Source organism: Poecile atricapillus, chromosome 2 (genome assembly GCF_030490865.1).
Source record: "Poecile atricapillus isolate bPoeAtr1 chromosome 2, bPoeAtr1.hap1, whole genome shotgun sequence".
NCBI lineage: Eukaryota > Metazoa > Chordata > Aves > Passeriformes > Paridae > Poecile > Poecile atricapillus.
In genome coordinates, this window is record NC_081250.1 from 7,645,187 (window position 1) to 7,667,463 (window position 22,277).

Here is a 22,277-nt window from a genome sequence, read left to right on the forward strand (position 1 = left end):
TCCCCATCCTCAGCTATGATCTGCCTCATCAGGAGAGCCAGGCAATTTAGGATTTGCACCCGCTCATGCCCTCACTACTCCCCTGCTGAGGCTAACTAATAAGGAAGCCAATTAACCTAATATCTGGCATCACTTTTTAAATAACATGCTATTAATCTGCCAGCATAAATTGTTTTTTAAAGGGAATTTTCTAATTATTTTTGCCACGTCCTGCAGGCTCTCCAGGTCCAGGCTGTGCCTGAAGTCAAAAGGAGCTCATACCAATGTTTTCCAGATTTCATTTTGAGCTCTCAATAAGTCTGACAAACCAATTTGTCCTCAGTAGGTATGTTCCCAAACGGGATTTTATATAGGACTGCTACATTTTTCCACAGGAGCTGTTGTCAAAGTAAACACTGGGTCTGTATAGGACAGCTAATAGATGCCACTGCCATAGACTCAAAGGATCCAATTTAAAAATTAACATTAGCCCGGGGTAGAAGAGATCACACAGATTTAGTACCTCCCTTCTGTTATTTCAGCTTTCTCACAGCCTCTTGGTATACTCGGGGTCGAAACCCCCGCTGCTTTGACTCTTTTCCCCTCTGCTCTGGATGGTTTGAGGTTTGCACAGGGGGCTGAGCTCCACAGTTCCCATTTCCCTGGGCAGGGGTGTGCAGGGGCTCTGTTCCCTTATTCCCTCCCTCCTCGCATCTCCCGGCGCTCCCCAAAAACGCGCTGCTGCCTCCGGCTGCCATCTACTGGCACCAGCCCTGTCCCGTCTGCTCCCCTCTGAGCGCTGCTGCTTTTGGGCTCTGGCTGCTGAGAGCTGCCTGCAGCTGTCTCTGTTCTAAACATTTCTGCAGGGCTCCTCTCATAACCCCCCCCAGCTGCAGCACTGCAGGTGCCAGCTACTTGTCATTTATAGGTACCCAAATAGCATCTGCAGGTCCAGATGTGGAACAGGGAGCTCTCCTGCAAGCTGCTGGGGAAATGTGGAACTCCAGTACCATATACTGATGGTACTGATCTCCTAACACTATTATTAATTTTAACTATTTCTTTATTTATTATTTGTTTATAATATAATATAATATAATATAATATAATATAATATAATATAATATAATATAATATAATATAATATAATATAATATAATATAATATAATATAATATAATATAATATAATATAATATAATATAATATAATATAATATAATATAATATAATATAATATAATATAACATAATATAACATAATATAATATAATATAATATAAGTTATTTTTATTATTATCTCATAATGTTATTTTTCCTAATTTTGAAAAATAATAATTTAGCCGTACAGGCAGCAACCTACTTATGAAAACTGGGCACTGAAAATTGTTTTATTCTTTTGGTGGCCCCAATATGAATTATCTTAGTCATTCACATCTTTCACGGAAATAAAGGGGAAAAAGAACTTATTTACTTCAGAGCTTTTAAGGTCAGGCTGGGACTGAGCAGAGTGTTTCCCTAACCCAGTTGCAGGATTCCTCTTCCCAGAGTTAAGGTGTTTTCACAGCAGTGCATGCTGCTGGACCACTGGTGTGATCTGCTGCTGCAGCCCCTAAGCAAGAGCTAATTTTCAATAGGATATCCAAGGGGGCACTTCTGTATTTAATCTTTTACTATGGCCAGCAGAAATATTACACTTTTTTACAGTTGTGCTTGCATTCCCCCAGATAAAGCCCAGCATAAAACATATATTTTTTCAGATGTCCCAGCACCCACCCAGTTCTGCATGAACCATTTCCCTCTGAACACAGCCAAGTGTCAGGGATTAGTGCTGACCCCTTGTAGGAGCTCTTAGCACATCCAGCTGGGACGTGTCAGTGGGAACTTCCAAATGTTCTTGCCAGGATCAGGGAGAAAATCAGCAGTTATTTCCACTCCTCACTGATTTTGCATTTGAGAAGGAGGCAATTGTGCACAGTTATTCCTAAGCAGAACAATATTTCTCACTGGATTGAAGTGTTGCACTCAGAGGAGCACGGTAAGCGTGTAACAGCAGTGCTCTTGGAGCTGAGTCCAGCTCCTCCTGCCTGCACTGCCAGGGATTTTACAGGTCTGTAAAATCCTGCACGAGTGCCCCACGCTGAGCCCCAGTAACTTCAAGGGAAGTCCCAGGAGTGGAGTAAGTGCACAAAACGTGCTGGAGATCCACAGAAGTGATAACAGGGAGAGGAACTGAGCCAGGGCTTCACTGTGAGTAAATTTTCAAAGTGCTGTCTATAGTTCTCTCTGCAGAGCTCTCACTATTCTTCCTACCTCCTTTGTTTTTTTTCTTTTTCCCAAGCCACTGGCAGGAAAGAAATGGACTTTAAAGTTAATTAGAGAAAACGTAATCAGTTTTGTATGTATCCTATTGTACATTTCAAAAGACAAGAAGTTTACCCTTGCTCATGCTCCCATTTCCATGTTTGCAGTAAAAAGAAATTGTGATTCATTATTTAAAGTCATAGATAAAAGAACTTCAGGGAACTGCATCTACTTCAGAAACCTGCCCATTTGATCAAGTCTGCTCTATTTTATTTTGATCTTGCCTGTTATGCATCGTCCCTGTAGCACTATAAAATCCTGTGCCTCAGTGTCCCCATCTGCAAAGCTAGAAGAGAGATTGTACCGACCCAATGGAGGCTAAATGGGATAATTGTTGTATAGACTGCTGCACAATTTCACTCTAACATTTATAAACTTGTACTAGTGCCCACATTTTATTTTAAGAGGAAAAAGTACAGTATTCAATAAAACCCATTTTCAGCTAATTAAATTTTACTTAGAGCAGATGAATATTTTCCCCCAAGAATGATCTGTAGAGGTTGAAATAAAATCTTTATGAAAAGGTATGTAAAACCAAATGAAAATGTGAAATTTTTTAAATAAGTAAAAAAAGGTATTCTGCAGTTCATGAAGATCCTGCTATTTCTGCTCCTTCTCTCTCCTCCGACAATTATCATTCTATAGATTTTATCATATTTTGAGATAGTTTATATAGTTAATTAAAGCACTTCTGCACAGTGTGGTGGCTTTTATGCCAGACTATAAATAAGAACATCCTCATGATGTCAGATGCTTTTTCAGTTGCATTTTGACAAGAGAAGACTGGCCCTTGGAATGGTTACATTTGTTAGCTTGACCATGGAGCTTGACCTTATATCCTCTGATGTGGACAGGAATTTTTCATCTGAGTTTGCTGGCATTTGGCTCAAGCCCTGATGGAGCTGTTTGGCTTCTTGCTTTTTATAATCTTCTCAATTAAACACTCTGTAAATCACTGGGATAGTGGTTAAATCACATACCAGCTTATTGCTTATGAATACATTTTGGGCCTCTTTGAAAAGAAAGAACCAGCATCTCATTAAGCAGTGCTGCTATTTGAGCATCACTCACTTCCAAGCTGTGGCAGGTTGAAAGCAGCTCAGCCTGGAAGGCAGTTCAGGGCAGTTCTTGGCTGTGCTGGTGGGAGGAAATCCACTTCAGCAGCTCAACACCGTATCATTTCCCCAGGGGATTTGCCACTCACTCACCCATGTTGGTCACTGCACAGCATTTTATTTTTTTTTTCACTAATTTGAAATGTTCCTTTCTTGTGTAGGCAAAGCAATTCCTACCACATGCTTCTTTCTTCCAGAATCAGTTGTGATGTGGGTGGACACCTTAGAAACCATGTATAGCGATAATAATAAGGAATGGTCCCCTGAGGGGAGGATTTGATATTAAGAATTAGAGTAATGACTTTAAAAAAAAAAAAGCACTTGGGTAATTAATAGTTAGACACAAATGTTAGCACTTTAGCAGAGAAAAGCCCAGCAACCAACCTCCTTATGTTACAGAAAAGGTCAATAGCTTATGGCTCATCAAAAAGGGAAAAAAAAACCAAAGGTTTGAAGCAAACTCTCCCATTGTGTTTTTGTGAGACAGAACCCCCTGAAATGGAGGCAGGGTTCCTATTAAAGTCTAAATCATGAATTAGATGTTGTGGTTCTCTGGTGAGAAACATGTCTGCACTTGGAAATGTTTTTGTGCCTGAGGATGAATGAATCCCCTCTGGACCCCAGGCTGTGGTCAGCCTCCAAAGCACAGGCACTGCTGCTGGGCTCGTGCCCTTTGACTGCCACCACCAAAAATCTGCTCCTTGCCATGGGTATTCCTCCTTTTTCATGCTCAGTAAGGTGGAGTTAGTACAGGATTTTGACAGAAAAGGGCAATAAAGGTGATGAGAATTGATGATGATGAGATGAAAGAGAATTTATAAAATGATGGTGCACAGCACTGAGTAACCACAGACTGCACAATTGCTGCTTCCATGCATCACCTTCCCAGAAATAAAATTGTAGGTGGCTTTTATAGTGGGAATTGGGAGGGTTTTTTTTTCATTTTTACTCTAATGTTCAAGGTCCTGGATGGGGTTTCCACTGGGGAAGGTTTCCCCAGGGAGCTGTTTTGCTCCACTGCTGTAGGACTGTGGAGACACCCTGCAGGGTGAGCCTTGACTATTTGTTGCTGTGGTTAGGTGATAAAGTCCATTAAACTCCCAGTGCACTGCTGTTTGATTACACAGCACAAAAAATGTGCATCCCACAAAAAGCAGATTTGTTTTGTTTGTGGACATGTGAAAAAAGAAGTCGGTTTTGAGGACCCAAACCTGCAAGGTTATGGGCATTTTCTCACTGTTGTGGGGTTTAATGGGTCCTGGGCTCAGGTCACATTGTGAGGGCTATAAAGGGACCTGTGCCAGCCACTGAGGACAGTACAGTGCTCCAGCTCTGAGAAATATGTAGCAATCCATGCCACAGCTCTTGTGCACCCCAGCTGTGTCCTGGGGCTCCCTGCTGCTTGGTGCTGTGACTCCTCCACAGGTAATCACTAACCAAATTTAGTAGTCTAAAAATGCCATGTTATCTCAAAATGGGCATCCTGAACCCCTGTGGAGCTCAGCACATATGGAGAAGAAGGGTATGGGGATATTTTGGAAAGCAAGAGAGGACCTCTGGGTAGAAAATGGATGCTACAGCCAGAATTTTCCTTGGCATAGTGGCCACTGAGAAAGTCTCTTTATGGCAAAGGTGATAAAACACCTGGCTGATAGCCCAGACTGTGTCACTCCAGCCCTGATACCTCTTCACCCTTTACCCTAACATTTACTGAACACTCCACTAGAAATTTGAGGAGATAAGACTGGAATAGAAAAAGTTGCTTTCCCATGTCACACATGAGAAGGAGATAAGAGGAATGAAAGGACCTTCCATAGGCAGAGCCCTGAGGGCAGATGTAATACCCCCTTTCAAATGCAAGCATTCCCTCTTGTGTGGGTATTTCAGGTTTACACATCTGTTATGGGGCAGAAGTGCAGAGCTAGAGTGGTGGTTTTGTCTTTTGAATAAGGGGAATATTTTGTCACCCACTTTCAAACCAAACCCAGAACCAGGCCAATTGTGGTGGTGTTTAAAAGTGATCACGTCACTGTTGATAATAAAGGGAAATAATGGCACAAATAAATGTGTGCCTTGTTAATTTTAACTGATGATGACAGAGCCTGTGTGGGGAGAAGCTGTTTAGAAAGGTGCTTCAATAATCCTGAGAACCTACACACAAACCTCCAGGATCTCCTCGTCCTTCTGACATGAGAAGAAGTAAGATTTGCTCAAAGACTTAGTTTCCAAAAAGAAAACTGAGAATACTGAGTCATTCTGGTTTGGTTTGAAACCAAGTAACACAGGCTGTTAATTTTAGAGCACAAGCCCAAGAATCAATCTCTTGCCCAATTAGAAGTGTGACCTAAGGGCCAGTGAAGTTTTATTGTAACGAGGCACTTCTGCTATCTCTGGTGGTAGGAGATCATTTCTGTATCTCATTTTTTGTACTAATAATCCCATATTGCTCTCTGCAGGCATCACATCACGTATTTTGCCATATTTTTATTAGCACTTGAAAGTCAGGCAAGGTCAGCTGGATGGAAAATGCTCAGGTTTCAGCACAAACATCCTCTCCTGTAAATTGCAGAGCTGCTCAGAAGAACCACACTCAACCTGGGCTCGTCCAGAAGATCTTCCCAGTTCATTCTTTAACACTTCAGTGCTTATCAGGTTGTTTCTCTTCAACCTGCATTTTTTCCCCCCATATTTTGAATAGCTGATCTTTGACCAGCTGCAGTTCTGATTTTCCTTCTTTACAAAATTCAAATATTTAGATTTTCATTTTTTCATGTCTCTGTTGTAGATAAATACTAATGAAACCCTGGTAAATTCAGTGCCTTACTTCATGCCTTGCATAGCACTGAGGTCAAAGCTGGCTGAGAAAGATCTACAGAGTAAAAGAAAATTACATGAGTAAGAGAAAATTGCTTTTAAGTGGTTGCGTTTATCACCTGAGTGCTATCGCCTCTCATTGTCTCTTTAGGAGACAAAATATGACTCCAGGAACAAAAGTTTCATTAAAAAAATACAGTAAAAAATTCACTCTGTCTTCTGTGATTTAGAGGGGTCACATGAGAAACATGATAATGTCATCATTTTAAACGTAATGTTACCAGCATCCAAGGCCCATTGCCACTGTTTGCTTACTTGGGGAAATGCAGAGGTTTTGATCAATGTTTTTCAGTGCTCCAGCCTGCATCACTGCAACCCAGGGCTGTGTACCAGTCTCTGATGCACTTTTAAATCATTTTTTTTAGACTAGAAAGGCAGGTCCGTGCCATCATTTTATACCATTACCAGTGGAAGTTGGTGGCTCCTTTTCTGACAAGTGATTGATTTTTGTGTCGTTGTCCATGGTGGTGGGGGGGGCTGGAAATAAATGGTTTTTAAAGTCCCCTCCAACCCAAACCATTCTGTGATTCTGTGATTTTTCAGGTGGTAACATCAAAGTTCAAGGTTTTGCAGGCTCAGTACCAAATATTACATTGATGGGGGGGTTACAGACACAGGCAGACTATAATAAAAAAAGACCTCTGAGCTCATATTGTTGGCCTGAATCCAAAAGAACTGCCAGATTAGAGACAAATGTTTTAGATTCCCTTGCTTTTTAGCTTTTATTCACTAAACCCATGGAATTTGTTCATCTTGGAAAAAATGGTTAGTGAGTGCTAATGTTTTTAAGAGCAGCTGAATTAATTGATGTGCATCTGCAGCTGAAATTAATAACTTCAAATTGCTTTCATCACCTCCTTCTACTTTTGTGCATTGAAAAGTGCTGTAAGGAAAGTGTGTGTGTGAGTGAGAATTAAATATTTAATAGTGGATGAGCCTAGATGAATGGAAGAGCCTTCCCCATCTAATTAAGCACTTTTATTAGAATTCCAGGAGGGTTCTTTTAGTTGCATCTACTAACAGTTTGATTTCTTGATTATCTGTTCTGGCAAGTCTTTATTCCCATCTGTATAATATTTTATTTTATCTCACTGGGAGTCTCAGCAGGGCTCTGTATCTCCTGGGGAGGAATTTTCTTAATGGCACCTGTCTTCTATTCTCCTTGGTGAATTTTGAAGTAAACAAGTCATTTAATTGTGTCAAGTCATTAAAAACAACTCATTAAAATTGTGTGTTTGCTACTCAAGGAATTGCATTCCTGCCTCTTGGAAATCTTTCTCCCTTCCTCCATGTCCTTATCTATAGTTCTTTGTACATTTATTAATCAACCTGTATGTTTTACATGCTTTTATTTGGTTTTGCAAATTTTCTCTGGTTTGCTTTTTTTCCTCATCATGTATCAAAAACTCTTAAATATTAAGAAGTTTCCAGTTCTTTATTGCCCTTCTGAATTTACTCTTTATTTTATTCTCTTATTTTCTTTTCCTCTTTCTAAAGAATAAGAAATCTGTCTTAGCTGCTGTCTGATTTTATGTTATTAGAGGTGGATGTGAAGACATTGAGTTCTGGTGCTGAGACAGATAGTTTAGATAGACAGATAGTTTTTTATCCTTAGCCATAAAAAATGCTTAAAGAACTGTGAGCTGATGTCCTTAGGACTGTTGTCTTTCAAAATATTCAGTGCTGGCTTGATGCAGATAACAGGAGGAGATATTTCTGCCTTCCCCACATGTTTTTGTAGCTGTCTTTTTTCCTTCAACTTTTTATAAACTACTGACATTTAACATACTAATTACACAGTAAATGTTTTCCACAATTGTGATATAATGAAGTAAGGGGGTTCAGATATAAAATATAAACATAGTTTATATTTTTTCTTTGGAGGACAGACATATCAGAGCAGCCTGTGGTGAAAATTGATGCATTTTTGTTCACTGTGGCAGCATATTCAAAGAATTTCCATACCAATCCTGTTGTTCTGTATTTGAAATTAAAATTAAGTTATGAAAACAGACCTTAGAACAACATCTTATACCATACCCTAGAATCTGACTGCTTTTATCAGTTTTAGACATTTTCAGTCTGGCATTGTAAAATATTCTTATTGAACTAAAGGGAGCCACTCCCTCAATTACAGTGGAAAATTTCTGGGTATTTTTGAGTTGCTTTTGAAAAACTTTATATAGGAGAGTTAATCATGTTTATGCTCAGAAGGAGAACCAGTGCCACAAAGTCTCTGAGGGAAATTTGCCTTCTTTAGGAGAAAATGTCAGAAGAGGGAGCACACAGAGAAAAAAAATCAGGAAAAACCAGGACAAACTCTTTCAAACAAGTTCCTCGTTAATCACAGTAATTTTAAAAGTCAGATGAAGGTAACACCAGGTTGATAAATTTGTTTTATTCTACATCTTGTTCTGAGCTCAATTGCAAGCAAAGGTGACTTGGCAGTCATCATTCTGCTTGCACTCAAGAACTTTCTTTGTCTGAAAATTTTGAGGGGAGACTTTTTGGCAAAAAGACTTCACTTAAATGAGCAAATTTCTCAATTTATTAGTTCAGTAATGTTTTTTGAACATGGTGCTGATGTCACGCCTGTGTCTGGAGCAATTTAACAGCCTCTGGTCCAGACAATGTCATTTTAATGTGGAAGAGTTTATGTAGCACCTGCTCCATCTTCTGTCTGGTCTAAAATGGATTATTCCTTCTTTCTCAGCTATAAGATCAATCATCTTAAAAGATGGAAGGAATAATGGCAACAGGTTTATAAGTCCTTGCCATTTTCTTGGCTGTAAATTAAGGGTTTTTTTTGTGAGGAAATAGTGGAAATACTGTGAGGATGCAGTGAACCTGTTTCTTCATCCAAACCAGGAGCCAGGGATGTACAGACTGCCTTTGGAATTGCCCATTTCCAAGCCAGCATCCTGCACAAATGAGCTCACAAGGGACAGGCTCAAATCCAAACAAGCCCTAATGATGAGGGTCTGTGAGGAGCACTGGCTCTTTGGAGAGGCTGAGATGACCCATAATATTGATTGATTCGGGAAAAAAAGGACAGAGGAATTTTAAGCAGGCTGTTTTCAAGGAGAAGGAAGGGTGTAGCTATGGAGGACTATAGCTTAATAGGAATAACTTATTTACCAGAAGAAGTTGACAGGCATGAGATCCCATTTATGCAACTGTAAAATAGAAGAGTGCTCCTGGGACACAGGTGTGCATTTGGCCTGGCTCCCCTGCAGGAATTTAACGAAGGAGAGTTAAATGCCCAGAATAGCATGAGAAAATTGGAAATGTGTTTGATAAATGTTCTCCAAAAAGGTTTTTCAGTTTGAGGATCACTAAGAGCTTTCTCAAAGAGGGCATCAAAGAGTTGAGGCCATCCTGCCCAGAGCAGCTGTGTAGACAACTCTCCCTCCTCCTCTCTCTAGCTGATATAATAGCCCAGAGAAGTTAACTCACAGTTAGTTAGGACACAGTCTGCCCAGAGAATACTCTGTCCCTGGAAGTGTTCAAGGCCAGGCTGGATGGGGCTTGAAGGAACCTGGTGCGGTGGGAATCATCCCTGCCCATGGCAGGGGGCTTGGAATGAGATGAATTTTAAGGTCCTTTCCAAGCCAGAGGTATCTGTGAGTCTTGGATAATGGGTTTGGAAAAGGGTGGCCTGGGGCTTCCAGAGCAGGAGTCCATGCGTATTCCACCATGGGCCATGCACCAAAGGTATCCCAAATACATGTGTGGGAATTTGGTCTTTCACAGTGAGGGTCACAAGTGAGAGAAGTCCATTTTCATGCCATTTTGGCTTTTCAGCCCCCTTTGGGTTTGCTAACAGCACAGGCTCCCCTGACAGCTGCTGGTGCAGCCCAGCTCCAGGTAACTCCCGCAGTTCCTCTGGAGCCTGAGAGAGCAGGCTTGGCAAGGAAAAGTCTTCTCAAGCCCCCTGCACATGGTTCTGAAGTTGGTGAAGGTGGTTGAGTGAGCTACTTCAGGGAAGAAGAGTCTCCTCAAAAGATGGGAAACAAGCCAGAATATACCAAGATGAATATGGCCATCTCTCAGGGGCATTTGTGGAGGAAAACTAGGATCTTAGACTGCTTTCATAGCCTGTGGTAGAAGGGAGTAGCTCAAAGCATGATAATGGATGTACACAAGATTTTGCTACAAAATAAGCTTCCCAACCATGTGAAACAACTTAAGGAAGAACTCAGGAGATGCAATTCTGTTTTCCCTTGGCCATACCCAGGAATGAGAAGACGACTTTGCTTTTTTTTTTTTTTTGTCTGTAGCACAGCTCTTTGCTTTTCCTTCTGCCTTATCAGCTACCAAAGCTGGTTTATGCAGCATTTCTCATTGCATTAGAGCTTTCCTCTTCTAAAAGATGATGCAGGGAGCAGAACTGACAGGAGTTGTCTGTGCTCTGGTCTGAATTATTTTCTGCAATTGGCATGTCTGTCCCTTAGCTCCACCTGTGTTATCTGAAGCATTACAGCTTTAAATTCTTACAATTTGTATAATCTGTTTATTTAATATTTGTAATTTCTTGCTCTTCTTCTCACCATGGGTAAAATAACCCAAGAACTAGATAGTTCATTTGACAAATAGTGAAGTGCTGTTTTTTTTCTCCCAAAAGGGGTTTTGATTCGATTCACTGTATTTTCTCTTTTCCTTCTACCCTCAGAGGTTACTCTCTGTTAAGATAATCAAGATAGCTAACCAGAGAGATTGATTCCTAACAGGCATAGCTGACTGGAAACTTAAGTAGCTCACGCACACATGCCAGAAGAAGTTGTGTGGCTCATCTTTCTACAGGAAAGGGAATTTTATGGCTGCTCTCAGTGTGAGCATTATGTGTTTTCTTATCCATACCTTACAAAAACAACTTTAGGCTGCTTACAAAGACACCTTCTAGGTAAAAAAAAACCATAATAAAAGATACAATTTTGCTCTGCAGGCAGCAGCTGTGGATGACATTTGGCACATAGAAACAAAAGCTATCTGGGCAGCTTATGATATACTCAGATTTGAGGTGTCAGTGCCTCAACAACCCCCTCTTGCCCCTCCACATTCTCAGTTCATCCCATCTCCATCAAACCTGTCAGCTTTACTGGGAGGGTTCCACCTGCAGGAGTGATGCAAGGGGGAACCTGTGGCCATCAGGGTCCCTACTTTGGGTCTTCCCTGATTCTGGCTGGCCTTTGAGCAGGTCAGGGGAAATGAGAGTTTCTTCGCAGTGGAAAGGTGGCACAAAAGCAATTCTGAGAATTCCTCTTGCTGCTGAGTTCGTCCTACAGCAGCAGCAGTGCAGGGACTGATGGAGCAGAGCTGGAGCATCACTGAGCTACTGCACCAGGCCCCAAACAGGCAATAAAGAGAATTCACTTAGTGCCCAATTATTGCATCCAGTTTTGTTCTGTTTTGACAACATGGTCTGGAAAACACTGTGCAAAAAGGCCTTTTGCTTAAAGGCCAGGCAGGGTTTGGCTCTTTTCTGTGGTTTTCAGTGATGCTGGCCTCAAATTGCCTTGTTATTCCTGCCTCTAGACCAGTAATGATAATACCCTTACTTTTTCAAGTAGTTTGAGATCTTCTAATGAGGCATATTTTATACAGGCTTTATTAGAGTTCTTGTTTATAGGATATTATGATACACAGGGTTGTTGCAATGTGACTTCAGAATATGTAATGCAATTATTTGTGCTGAGTATAAATACAGTTAAGGCAATGCTATCTACACTGGGAGAAAATGACATTATGCTGCTTTGACATTTACCAAAAAAGACTCCTTTTTCTATATTGCATTTTCTGTGTGTCACTTGTGTTCTGCCTCAAAATGAAGGTAATGGATGAAAGAACAAGAAAAGCATTTTGATTTTATTTTCTAAAAACATAGATATTTTGTGTTAATAGGAGCTTTTCCCATTGAAGCCAGGCTTTGTATCAGTTGTCATACACTTGCTAATCTTTTCTGCCATCATATTCAAAGGAAATTTATGAGGCAAAAAAAAGTCATTGGGTGAAGAAGACAAAATTTTATTTTTCTTCTGGCAGAAGGGCTAAAAGATATAATTATAGCTTATCCTTTGTGGACATCATCAGTATTGATAAATACAATTACATTGTTTTCTATCCCTGAACCAATTCTTAAGGCTTTGGCAAGTCAGCAGTGGAACAAATATGTTTAGCTTCCTATTAATAAAAAACAGAAATTGTCACTTAAATGCTTGATCTTACCAACACTTTCTAGTGTTTACCTTGCTGTTAAAAAAGTTTACTGAAACCTGGCTGAAAGGCATCTTACAAGTTCATGATGTGTTTCCAAAGCAGGAGTGCAGCAGCTTAAACAAGGAAATTTCTGAAGCTGAAATCTTATTTTTCTCTTTTCGCAGGGATCCCCAGAATTTGTATCCCCCTGAGGTCAGCAATGCAAAGCTTCAGTATGCTGGTTGGGGTCCAAAAGGGCAACAGCTGGTAAGAGAAAAAACAAGTGTGCAAATGCATTTAGAGACCATGCTGTTATTGCTTGGAAGTAAAGAAATAATAATTCCATTTTTGAATAGTTTCTTGAAGCCTGTGTGGTAGCTTCTAGCATTTATTTATGATTGTTCTCTCGTGTAATTTATTTATAAAATTCCCAAATATATCCATTCACCACAAAGTAATCGTGTCTAAAAATGCAGAGAAAGAACACTTTATGAATGCTTTTTTGAGAGGATGCACCTGCTTCTCCCAGTGTTGGACACAGGACAGATTATAGAGATAATAGACAGTTTGATTTATTTAGCATCTCATTGCTTCACAAGGGCATCTTCAGACTTGCAAACTTGGCACTGGGGATACGTTAATATTAGCAGCCCCTTTTGGAGGATGCATCTCTCTAGAACAGAGCTGCCCTGAATTTGCCCTGTGGTTGTTTGCAAAATAGACAGAATTAGAAGTGGATCCTGGAAAGTTTTCAGAGCTGCTTGAAAAAAAAAAAAACAACAACCATGTTGCAGCGGCCTCAGGGAGACAAAGAGTTACATTGTCCCACCCCAAACCCCTTGTGAAGGGCGGCCCAGGAGTTCTGATTGGGTTTGAGTCCCTGGGGGGTTCTCCCTTGGTGTGTTTCTAATGGTCCCTGACCCTGAACTCCACCCTCAAAGGTGTAAACCCTCGGGGGTTCTGTCCCTCAAAAACCCCTGCTGTGCCTCTGTTCGGGGCTCTCTGTTCTGGACCTGAGTTTGTTCTCATGCTGAATAAATGGTTTCATGAACGGGAGCCCGTCTCGTTGGTGTTTCATGCTGGTCCCCAGAACCCTGCTGCTTCCCTGGACGAGATCCTGAGGTTGCAGACTGCAACACAACCACACCACTTGTCAGGGATTCATTATATTTCATGGAGATATTCATACTGCAAAAATCTTAAAATCCCCAGTATTTTACCCCTCAGCCACTGCCATCCTGCATGTGCCCATTTTTCAGGGCCTGTATTTCCTGGCCAGATCCCCTGGCTTCATTTCCTGGTGCAAATCCAATATTAAGTTTTTTAATATTCCAAACATTCTCTTTTTACAATAACAAGAAATGAAAAAGTGGCAACATCTTTTTTTGATGTGGAGGCTTTATACAAGAAATGAGCTTTGAAAGCTCATAATAAGAGAAAATCTGGCATATATCTCCTGTTCCCAGCCCTCTCTTGGGGACTGTTTGTCTGTGTTCTTAACTAGATTGTTTTAAATTCTGTGATTTAAAAAAAAAAAAAAAACAGCCATAGGAGTCATTATAATTGCAAGTCTGAAAATCAGGTTGGAGAAAACATAGCAGATACAGGAACAGGAAAATCTTTCCTCTGCTCCATCAGGAAAATTGTGTTTGAGAGCCATTGACTTCAAATCTGATCAGGGAGGAGAGTCAGCAGCCTTTACCACTGTGCAAAATGTCTCCTGAGGAGCTCTTTGCTTTCACTGCACACGGTTGGAAGGGACTCCACACTTCATGCTGCTCCAATCCCCCACCAGGTGAAGGGAATTCCTTCAAGACGTAGCAAAGAAAGCCAAAACATTTTTTTCCCTTCACTGCTCACTAGCTCCATTTTAAGTCTTACAGAGTTTCACCATGTGTAACAAAAACTACATTTCCTAATTAAAAGGCAGCATTGAGTGGCATTAGTCACATTCTCCACCCCACAAGTAGATCTTCCTTCCTTTAATAGAGTTTTGCTGTGAGCTCCTGTGCCCTCAGCTCCTTGCTGATGCATGCTCACATCCATGCTCATTTTTCCACACACCTGATTTCCACCTTGGAAAGATCTGAGGAGATTTACACCAAAGCCAAGGTGACCAATTGACTGCCTCCACTGCCTTCTCTACCAAAGCAAAATAACCACACAGAAAGGAAAAATGTTCATACCAAAACAGACAAATTATATCTCCACCAGGAGAGTATACACAGTCCAGGAGAAGAAAAGTCTTTTTCACTCCCAGCTTTATCATTTAACGCTGAAGAGGCTGGTACCAATTTCCACCATATTTTTTTTAAGCAATTTACAGTGAAAACTCAAAGCCCTAAGAATGCCTGGAGACATCAAGTTTCATGCATGTTCCTGCTGTGGGGTACATACTGTATATATTTTTGGCACCTTTAAAAATCCCTGTGGTTGTTGAATTCCATATGAATCTCGGAAAAATCTTGCAACAGTGAATTTGTTCTATGTGCCTTTTTTTTTTTTTTTTTTTTTTGTCTTTTTTACTTCAAAATATGTAAAATTATTGGCCTGTAATTGAGCTCTATTTCCTGTTCTTGCATTTGGAATCAGGGTAGGTAAGGAGCAGCTCACTGGTAGTTTAAGCATTATTTTTTCACACTTCTAACATATGTGCCTTTTTGCCCTTATCTTTGCCAGTCATTTACCCTGAAATAAAATTATAGCCATAGTTTATAAAATAAAGATGCTTTTACATACATCAATATAATCTTTTTATATCTAATGATCATCAGAGAATTGCCAGAGGGGGAAAAAAAAGAAGCTTTTAAAATTTAAAAAAAAAAACCCAAACCCTACAAGAATAATAAATGAGATCTAGAAACACACCATGTTCAGTGCTCTGTATTTCAGGACTAATTGGGTTACTCAGAACATAATTGCCAGCAAAATTTGTGTCACCTTCTGTGGAGATGCAAAGACAGAGAAAAATTAAAGTCTATTAAAATTTGATAGTGGGAATGTGTTTGCTAAATGTACACTGAGTTGTGTTGCAGGAGAAGGAGGGAAAATATGTTGAGAGGGAGGGAAAGGAGCAGCTGTGAAGCACGAGTCAGCTGCCCTGGTTCCAGGAGGTTCCTGGGGGTGTTTGAGAGGGGTCCCAGAGCAGAACTGAGGAGCCTGAGTGTGTCAGCCCTGGTGTGTCAGCCCCTGGGCAGGGGCTCAATCCAATCCCCTGCTGCAGCTCCCAGGAAAGGTGGGAGCCAAGGGCGAGTGCATTTTGCATCACCTTGAAGATACCCCAATTTTCAGGCAATAAAAGAGCTTTCCCCTTGAAATCTCCTGGTTTGTTCTTTTTTGGCAGCATAAAGGAAAGGCAAGGCAGGAGAGTAAGAGGGCTTGGTTCCAAAATTTTTATTCTCTTTGAGGCTTCTATTTCATCCTTTCTAGGGGAACTTTAGGTTGCTGTGCCTGACCTCTTTCTCTCTTGCATGTCTAATCATTCAAAAAAGAAACAAATCTGAAATAGAAGGAGCCTGAATGATCTGCATTCTCTGCAATTAAAAATATAGTGGAATATTCCCAGGAGCAATTTCTATTTATCTTGCTTTATTTTGTCCTTTCTCATTAAATTATATGCCAATTTTTGGATGATTAAGTCCTCAGAGCACGGTTCTTGACTTCTTCCTAGCCTGCAGAATGCCACACATGCCAGCTGAGCTGTTTAAATAATGGCAGATACTGGATCAGAGAAAATCTGTCAGAAGATCAGAATGCAAAAAAGCTCTCACTTCTGGCATCTCAAAAAAATGCTTCAGCTTTTCTCTGATCTCAGCCAAAGTCTTGACAGATTAAGTCTCACAAAGCTGTTGGAAGAATTGGGCTCTCACCAGTGTGAGCTCCAGAGTCATTAGAGAGAGCCACTAATTTCAAGAGGGAACACATTCCCTAAGTCTGGCTGTTAATAAAGGGCTCGTTCCTCTCATTTGTCCTAAGGCATGAGTCATCATTTCTGCCCTTACAGAATAAGTGAAAAACACTGTTAACTTGGAATAGCTGTGTGATATATTCACTATTTGTGGGTGTAAATGACTATGCAAAATGCCTATGGGAAAAATCCATCCTTTCCACGGTGCACCTGACAGCCCAAAGCCACACTTAGAATTCCATTTCATCAGCCCACTGGCCTCAGCGTGATGCTTGGTGGTTTTTTAGTGAACAGACTGTACTATCCTCAGTTTGTGTGATGCTTTCCAGCAATATGAGGCTGTGGGTGGCATGACAGGACTGCAAAAAAGTGTCATTCTGTACCTTTGTCCTGTTCTGGGTGTGCTTCTCTGCACAAGAATCTTCACTCTTTGGAGCTCTTCTCTTTTTCTGATCATGCCATCTATGACTCAACAGCTACCCACTTCTGATTTTCCCACAAAAAAAAAAAATAAAAAAAAATAAAAAAATATAAAACCTTCTGTTAATTGATCTTAATGGAATATTTTACCAGTTTCACCATGTTCCATCTCGTGTTCCAAGGCTCTGCCCACATGCCGAGAGCTCACGTAATGTTCCCGTGGCACATTTGCCCCAACAGTATCTAAGAAAAGGTTAATGGTGCCTGTGATCCTGAGCTCAGCTTGGTAAAACTTGTGTGCCTGGCAGGCCTGGACCTGTCTGTTCATCAAGAAAAGTGAGTGCAGAGTGAAGAAGTTTCCTCTGCTCCTTTCCTTGGCAGCACAGCCCAAGTCAGGGAGTGCTCCAGGAGTAAGAGATTGTCCAGTGCAGGTCTTTAACTGAGGTGCTCAAGGAACCCAATAAACCCAAAGCTTTCAGAAGGCTTTCACCTAAGTTATCCCCAAATAAGCACATCCAGGTTCGAAGTATTTGCATTAAGGATGAGCTAGGAATATCCATGGGCCCTGCTGCCAAAAGGAAGGAGCAAACTGGAGGCTGCTCTAATAAAATGCAGTGAATATTTCTCTGCATTGACAGCACTAAATACAGTTCACAGGAGCTGTTAAACTCCAATATCAAAAGCAGAAGCACTTCTGTTGTGCTGCTATTTTCTCTTTTTTTTCAAATTCAGAATCTGTAACCATCCTGACAGATATTAATGGTAATGGTGACACATCAGATGCTGGGAGAAGCAGTTTTGCACAACTTTAGAGGCAGCAGTTATAATTCTAAAAACATCTCTCTCATAGATCATGGTATTTATTCTTCTACAAAGAGAACCATTTTTTTTAGGGTTCTCCTGACCAGTCAGTTATTACTGTTTCCACAGTTTCTTTAAGTACCAAAAACATACAGAAAGCAGATTGGGGTTGCTGGAAGTTTTGTATGTCCTTGCATTTACTGCAGCCCCACAGAAGGGTCAAAACAGATTTTTCCTGCATTCATAGGAAATAAGCCTTTTTAAGTCAACTCTTTGGAGCAGGAACTATCTCTTATTTTTGTAGATTGTGCTGCAATCAAGTTTATAATTGGTTCTAAGGTAACAGAAGTTAAGTTTCACAGCAGGTGCAGAAGATGCAATAAGAAATCTCTATTTCAGGGAAATGCAAATGCCAGGCAAAAAATATGGAATGATTCCTTCAGCCCCTTCCATGTTAGGGGTTTGCAGGTGCCTTCAAACAGTGAATGCTGATGCTGGTAAACAACTTATTGTCATAAATATTGCTGTTTTAAAAAGTGCAATACAATTAAGAAAAACGTTGGATTTTTAATATATAAAACATTTGAATGATAGATCCTGCTGCACACGACCAGAACCTTAATCTCCCTTATCATTTTTTTAATGCTGTAGTACGTTTTTCCAACTCAGATATCTAAATGCAAAAAAATGCTGGTTAAGTGATGACACCTGGAACTAAACTGGAGTGACTCCTCTAATTAAGAGTTTTTCCCTGCCTAAATTTGTGCCTGTCACACCAGCTTAGTTCCAGGCAGCAGGGCTGCACAGATACCAAGGGAAGAGGACCATTTTCAGGAGGCACAGAATCATCTGCTGTTGTTCCTGTTCCAGCAGGGCTTTTAAACTCCTCCGTGTATAATTGCTGTAGGTCTATTTGTCTCTATCATTCTTTCATAGATTTTTGCATCATTATTTTCAAGCTGTTGTTCCCTCACCTTTTCTTTTTGCAATGACATCTGAATCAATATTTAGCTGTGGCCTACTGTATGTAATTATTCTGGCTTGCTTATCTTGCTTGATTATCTTGCTAGCTGCAAGAAAAAAGAATTCTGCCCTGTCTCCCTCTCTTCCCCACCCCAAAGTCTATGTAAGCCTTATTTAAGCATTGCAAGAGATATTCACACAGATTTTAACATGGTCCCTACATTCTTGAAAAGCAAGAATTTCAGAATAATAATGTGCCATCTCCTCATCCCCTTCTTGAGTGTCAGAATATGATATATTTTAGGGAAATTTCACTAAGATACATTACATATACACTGAGTACCTGGAAAACTTGCTCCTTTCCCCTCTCCCCTCACTTTATTCAAATAATTCCACTGGAAAAATGTTGTGTTTAGGTTTTCTTTTGTTTTGTTTTGTTTGTTGGGGTTTTATTCCTTTGATGATTTCTCTTTGGTAAAAGTGGCAGCAGTGTCCTATTTTTAACTTTGCACATCCTTGTCATTCCTTTGTCACCCCTGGGCTTGGTGTTGGGTCCTTGTTCCCCAAACAGAGGCTTTGGCACAGTCAGTGTTATGTCCTTCACTGAGAAATGGTTACTTCTCTTCCCCTCCCAGCATCCCTGGTACTGCATCTTCATCAGGTGGCAAAAGTGCAAGATATTTAGGATAACTGAAGGTGCTGTAATAAATGTTACTGATGGAAGATGTAGGTAATTTTATTTAAAATAGGATGCTGCTCTTTTTGTGGGCGTGAAAGATTTCAGAGGACAAAATGAAACTGATGATTTGCCATAGAAGTTTCACCAGTAAATCAGAAAGTAATTGCCCTTACACCCAAAAATGAGGCATAGGATGATGCAGGCATTTCCCCTGGGGGTGAGACACTGCCACAGGCTTCCTCTGTGATTTCTTATATGTCACTTTGTTATCTGAAGTTACAGCAATAGATTCCTACCTTTAAATGGACTTACAGAATCGATGCATTAAATGTCGCTGACATTCACAGGCTGCATTAAGGAAAATGAGTGTGTCCTTACAAGAAATGCAAATATCCATGGATTTACTAGCTTAGAGGGGCTCACCATTTTGTTCCTCTACAAGGAAAGTACTGAATTCTCTTCCTTTATATGTTACCACATTTCCTCACCTGTTAGTGTACAATATTCCTAGCAGGAAAACATTGGGTCAGTACCACTGAAAGCAATTCCCTCCTTTTACAGAAATTTCTCGAATTTCAGCTGAGATTTATGGATATTGAACCACTCTTCTTTGTTAAGGGCAGTTTTCATTTCAGACATCTAACTGCCAGAAGTATCTTCTTGTCTGTGCATAAGGGCTCCTGGAATCTTGCAAATCAGTGGTTGGTGGGTGATGTCCTTTGAAATGTGTGCTTATGAAAAGTGTTGCTCCTGAAAACTGCCATGAAAATATTGATCTTTACTTTAGATAGCAGCAGTCATTGCTGAGTGTGGGGAAGTGACAGACATTGGCATGCCACAAGCAGGACTGAGCAATGGACTGTGGAGTGTCCCACCTTGGCTTGTGGAGCTGGTCTCTCCTTCCCCAGAAGCTGCCATTTACCAGAGAGATGAGGAAACACCGTGAAAAATTCTGTTTGCTCTCCTCCTCACCTGCTGGAAGAGCTGTTGAGTGTTTCCACAAGCAAGCTTCTAATTAAAGAGGAATATTGCAGTGACCATCCGCTGTCCAAGGGCGGATGTGCACCTGGAAGAATCCTAATTCCCAATTGCCAGTTCCTTTATGCTGACACAAATAATCTTTGTACTCTTCTTAGTCAGGTGTTCTTTCTATAACACAATAAAGTATTTTAAATGGAACACAGTATCATCTCACATTAAATAATCTAATTTATAGTCATGCCCTACATAACCATCAGAGATATTAGGTTATAGAATACATGATAATCCATCAAGCAGAACTTAAAAGCAGAAGCAGAGTTCCATACTAAATGGTACATTCACTGTTACATTCTTTTATATAACAAGGCAGTTATAAATTAAAATAACCCCATTAGAATACAGGGCAATGAAATACAAGCAGACATGGCTCTTTCTTTTTGCTGAGGTGAAACAAACCCTCTTTTCTTCCCTGAAGAACATAAAATAGGACAGCACGTTTTTTCTTGAAACGTGTATTTTTAAATCTCCACAATTGTGATAATTGTTTATTTGGCTGTGCTTTGGCAGATTCTAGGTGTGATTAGAATCTATGCATGTTGTGATCTAACCTGCTCACAGAATACAAATGGAAATGCACAGCATCCGTAACGATGCAATGTCAAAAATATAAAAAAACTTGTAGAAAAATGAGAAGAATATTAATGCACTGAAAGACTTAAGCTGGGAGAATCAAGGTAAAAAAAATCTCGTCTGTGCACAGTTTAAAAGGAAAAATTTGGGGAATGTGTCTCCATATCATAGAAATCTGCCATTCCTTCTATAGTCCATTATGTGGAACTTTATCTCAAGTATTATTTTTGGAAATTTTGGATTGTCTTAAGACATTTAAACCTACAAAATCTTAAAAACTCTACTGATTTCCTAAGAGAGAATCCAAGTGGGATACTTCCAAGCAAGTTTCTGAATAGACCAAAGTCTTCTCTCCTAAATTCCAGATAAATTTATCCTTTTCTTGCCATATTTCCTCTTGGGATACTGAATTTCTTCACCTCACAGTTTGTGCACCATCACTTGCTCCCAGCTTTCACCTTGCCCTGCAATTTCTCATGGTTTGAAAGTGTGAGGTCCAGCAGAGCATCTCCATCAGCTCCTTCATCACCTGTGTCAGGACAAAGCTACAGACCTTGGGTTATTGTGCTCGTACCATTGACCCTCCAGGAGATAAATGTTAAAGTCCCCCATGAGGATCAGATATTTGAATGTGAGGTTTCTTCCATTTATATGAAGAAGGGCACATCTCCTTCTTCTTGACCAGAAAGCTGGTGACAAATGCTCCCAGTGCTCCTTTCCTTCCTCCACCCATTCCCACGTCCTGCACTGTGATCACCTCCCCCAGCCCCAGAGAGAAGAGCCTGCACACCTGGAGAGCCACATCCTCTCTGGGGAGCCCTTAAGACTCTGCTCACATAGATAGGAAATGTTTCCTTACTTGAAGACATGAAGGAATGCTTTTCCCTTTCTCTCTGACATTTTGGTTGCTTTGTTGATTGCATGTGATGAAAGCAAAGTTCTTAATGTCTGTTTTACAAAGTCTATTGGCAGTTTCCAAGCCATGTGGCTTAAAGAGATTTGCATGATTTATTAGTGGTGACTCTTCTACACTTCCTTTCCCAAATGTGCAGTCAAGCCCACTGAAGGCAGCAGATTTTTGTTGGACTTTTGCAGTGGTTCTGGTGGTTTCCCTTGCACAAGCAGTGGCATTTATTTTCATTGCACTGATTTCCATGCAGCCTTCTTACACCACTGGAATCAGATGTGTTCAAGTCTTCCATCCCCAGTGACAAGCCATGAATGTTGGTTTTGATGTGTTCATGGATCAGCATGATTCTTACATGCATCAATCTTCATTTCTGTATTCTCTGGCTGTAGTGGTCCCCTTGGGTTTTTTTTCAGCTTCTCTTTCCTGAAAGCTTGCCTGCAGAATTATTCTGAACAGGTGTAGT

At 40.5% G+C, this 22,277-nt stretch overlaps 1 protein-coding gene across 1 annotated transcript in view; it reads left to right on the forward strand.

The window, feature by feature from the left end:
* The window catches only part of DPP6 (dipeptidyl peptidase like 6), a 404,285-nt gene that overhangs the window by 293,773 nt on the left and 88,235 nt on the right, over positions 1 to 22,277 (forward strand). Inside the window, exon 7 of the mRNA XM_058833198.1 lies at positions 12,709 to 12,790. Within this exon, the coding sequence (XP_058689181.1) occupies positions 12,709 to 12,790 (82 nt within the window). The remainder of the gene's footprint in view (positions 1 to 12,708; positions 12,791 to 22,277) is intronic.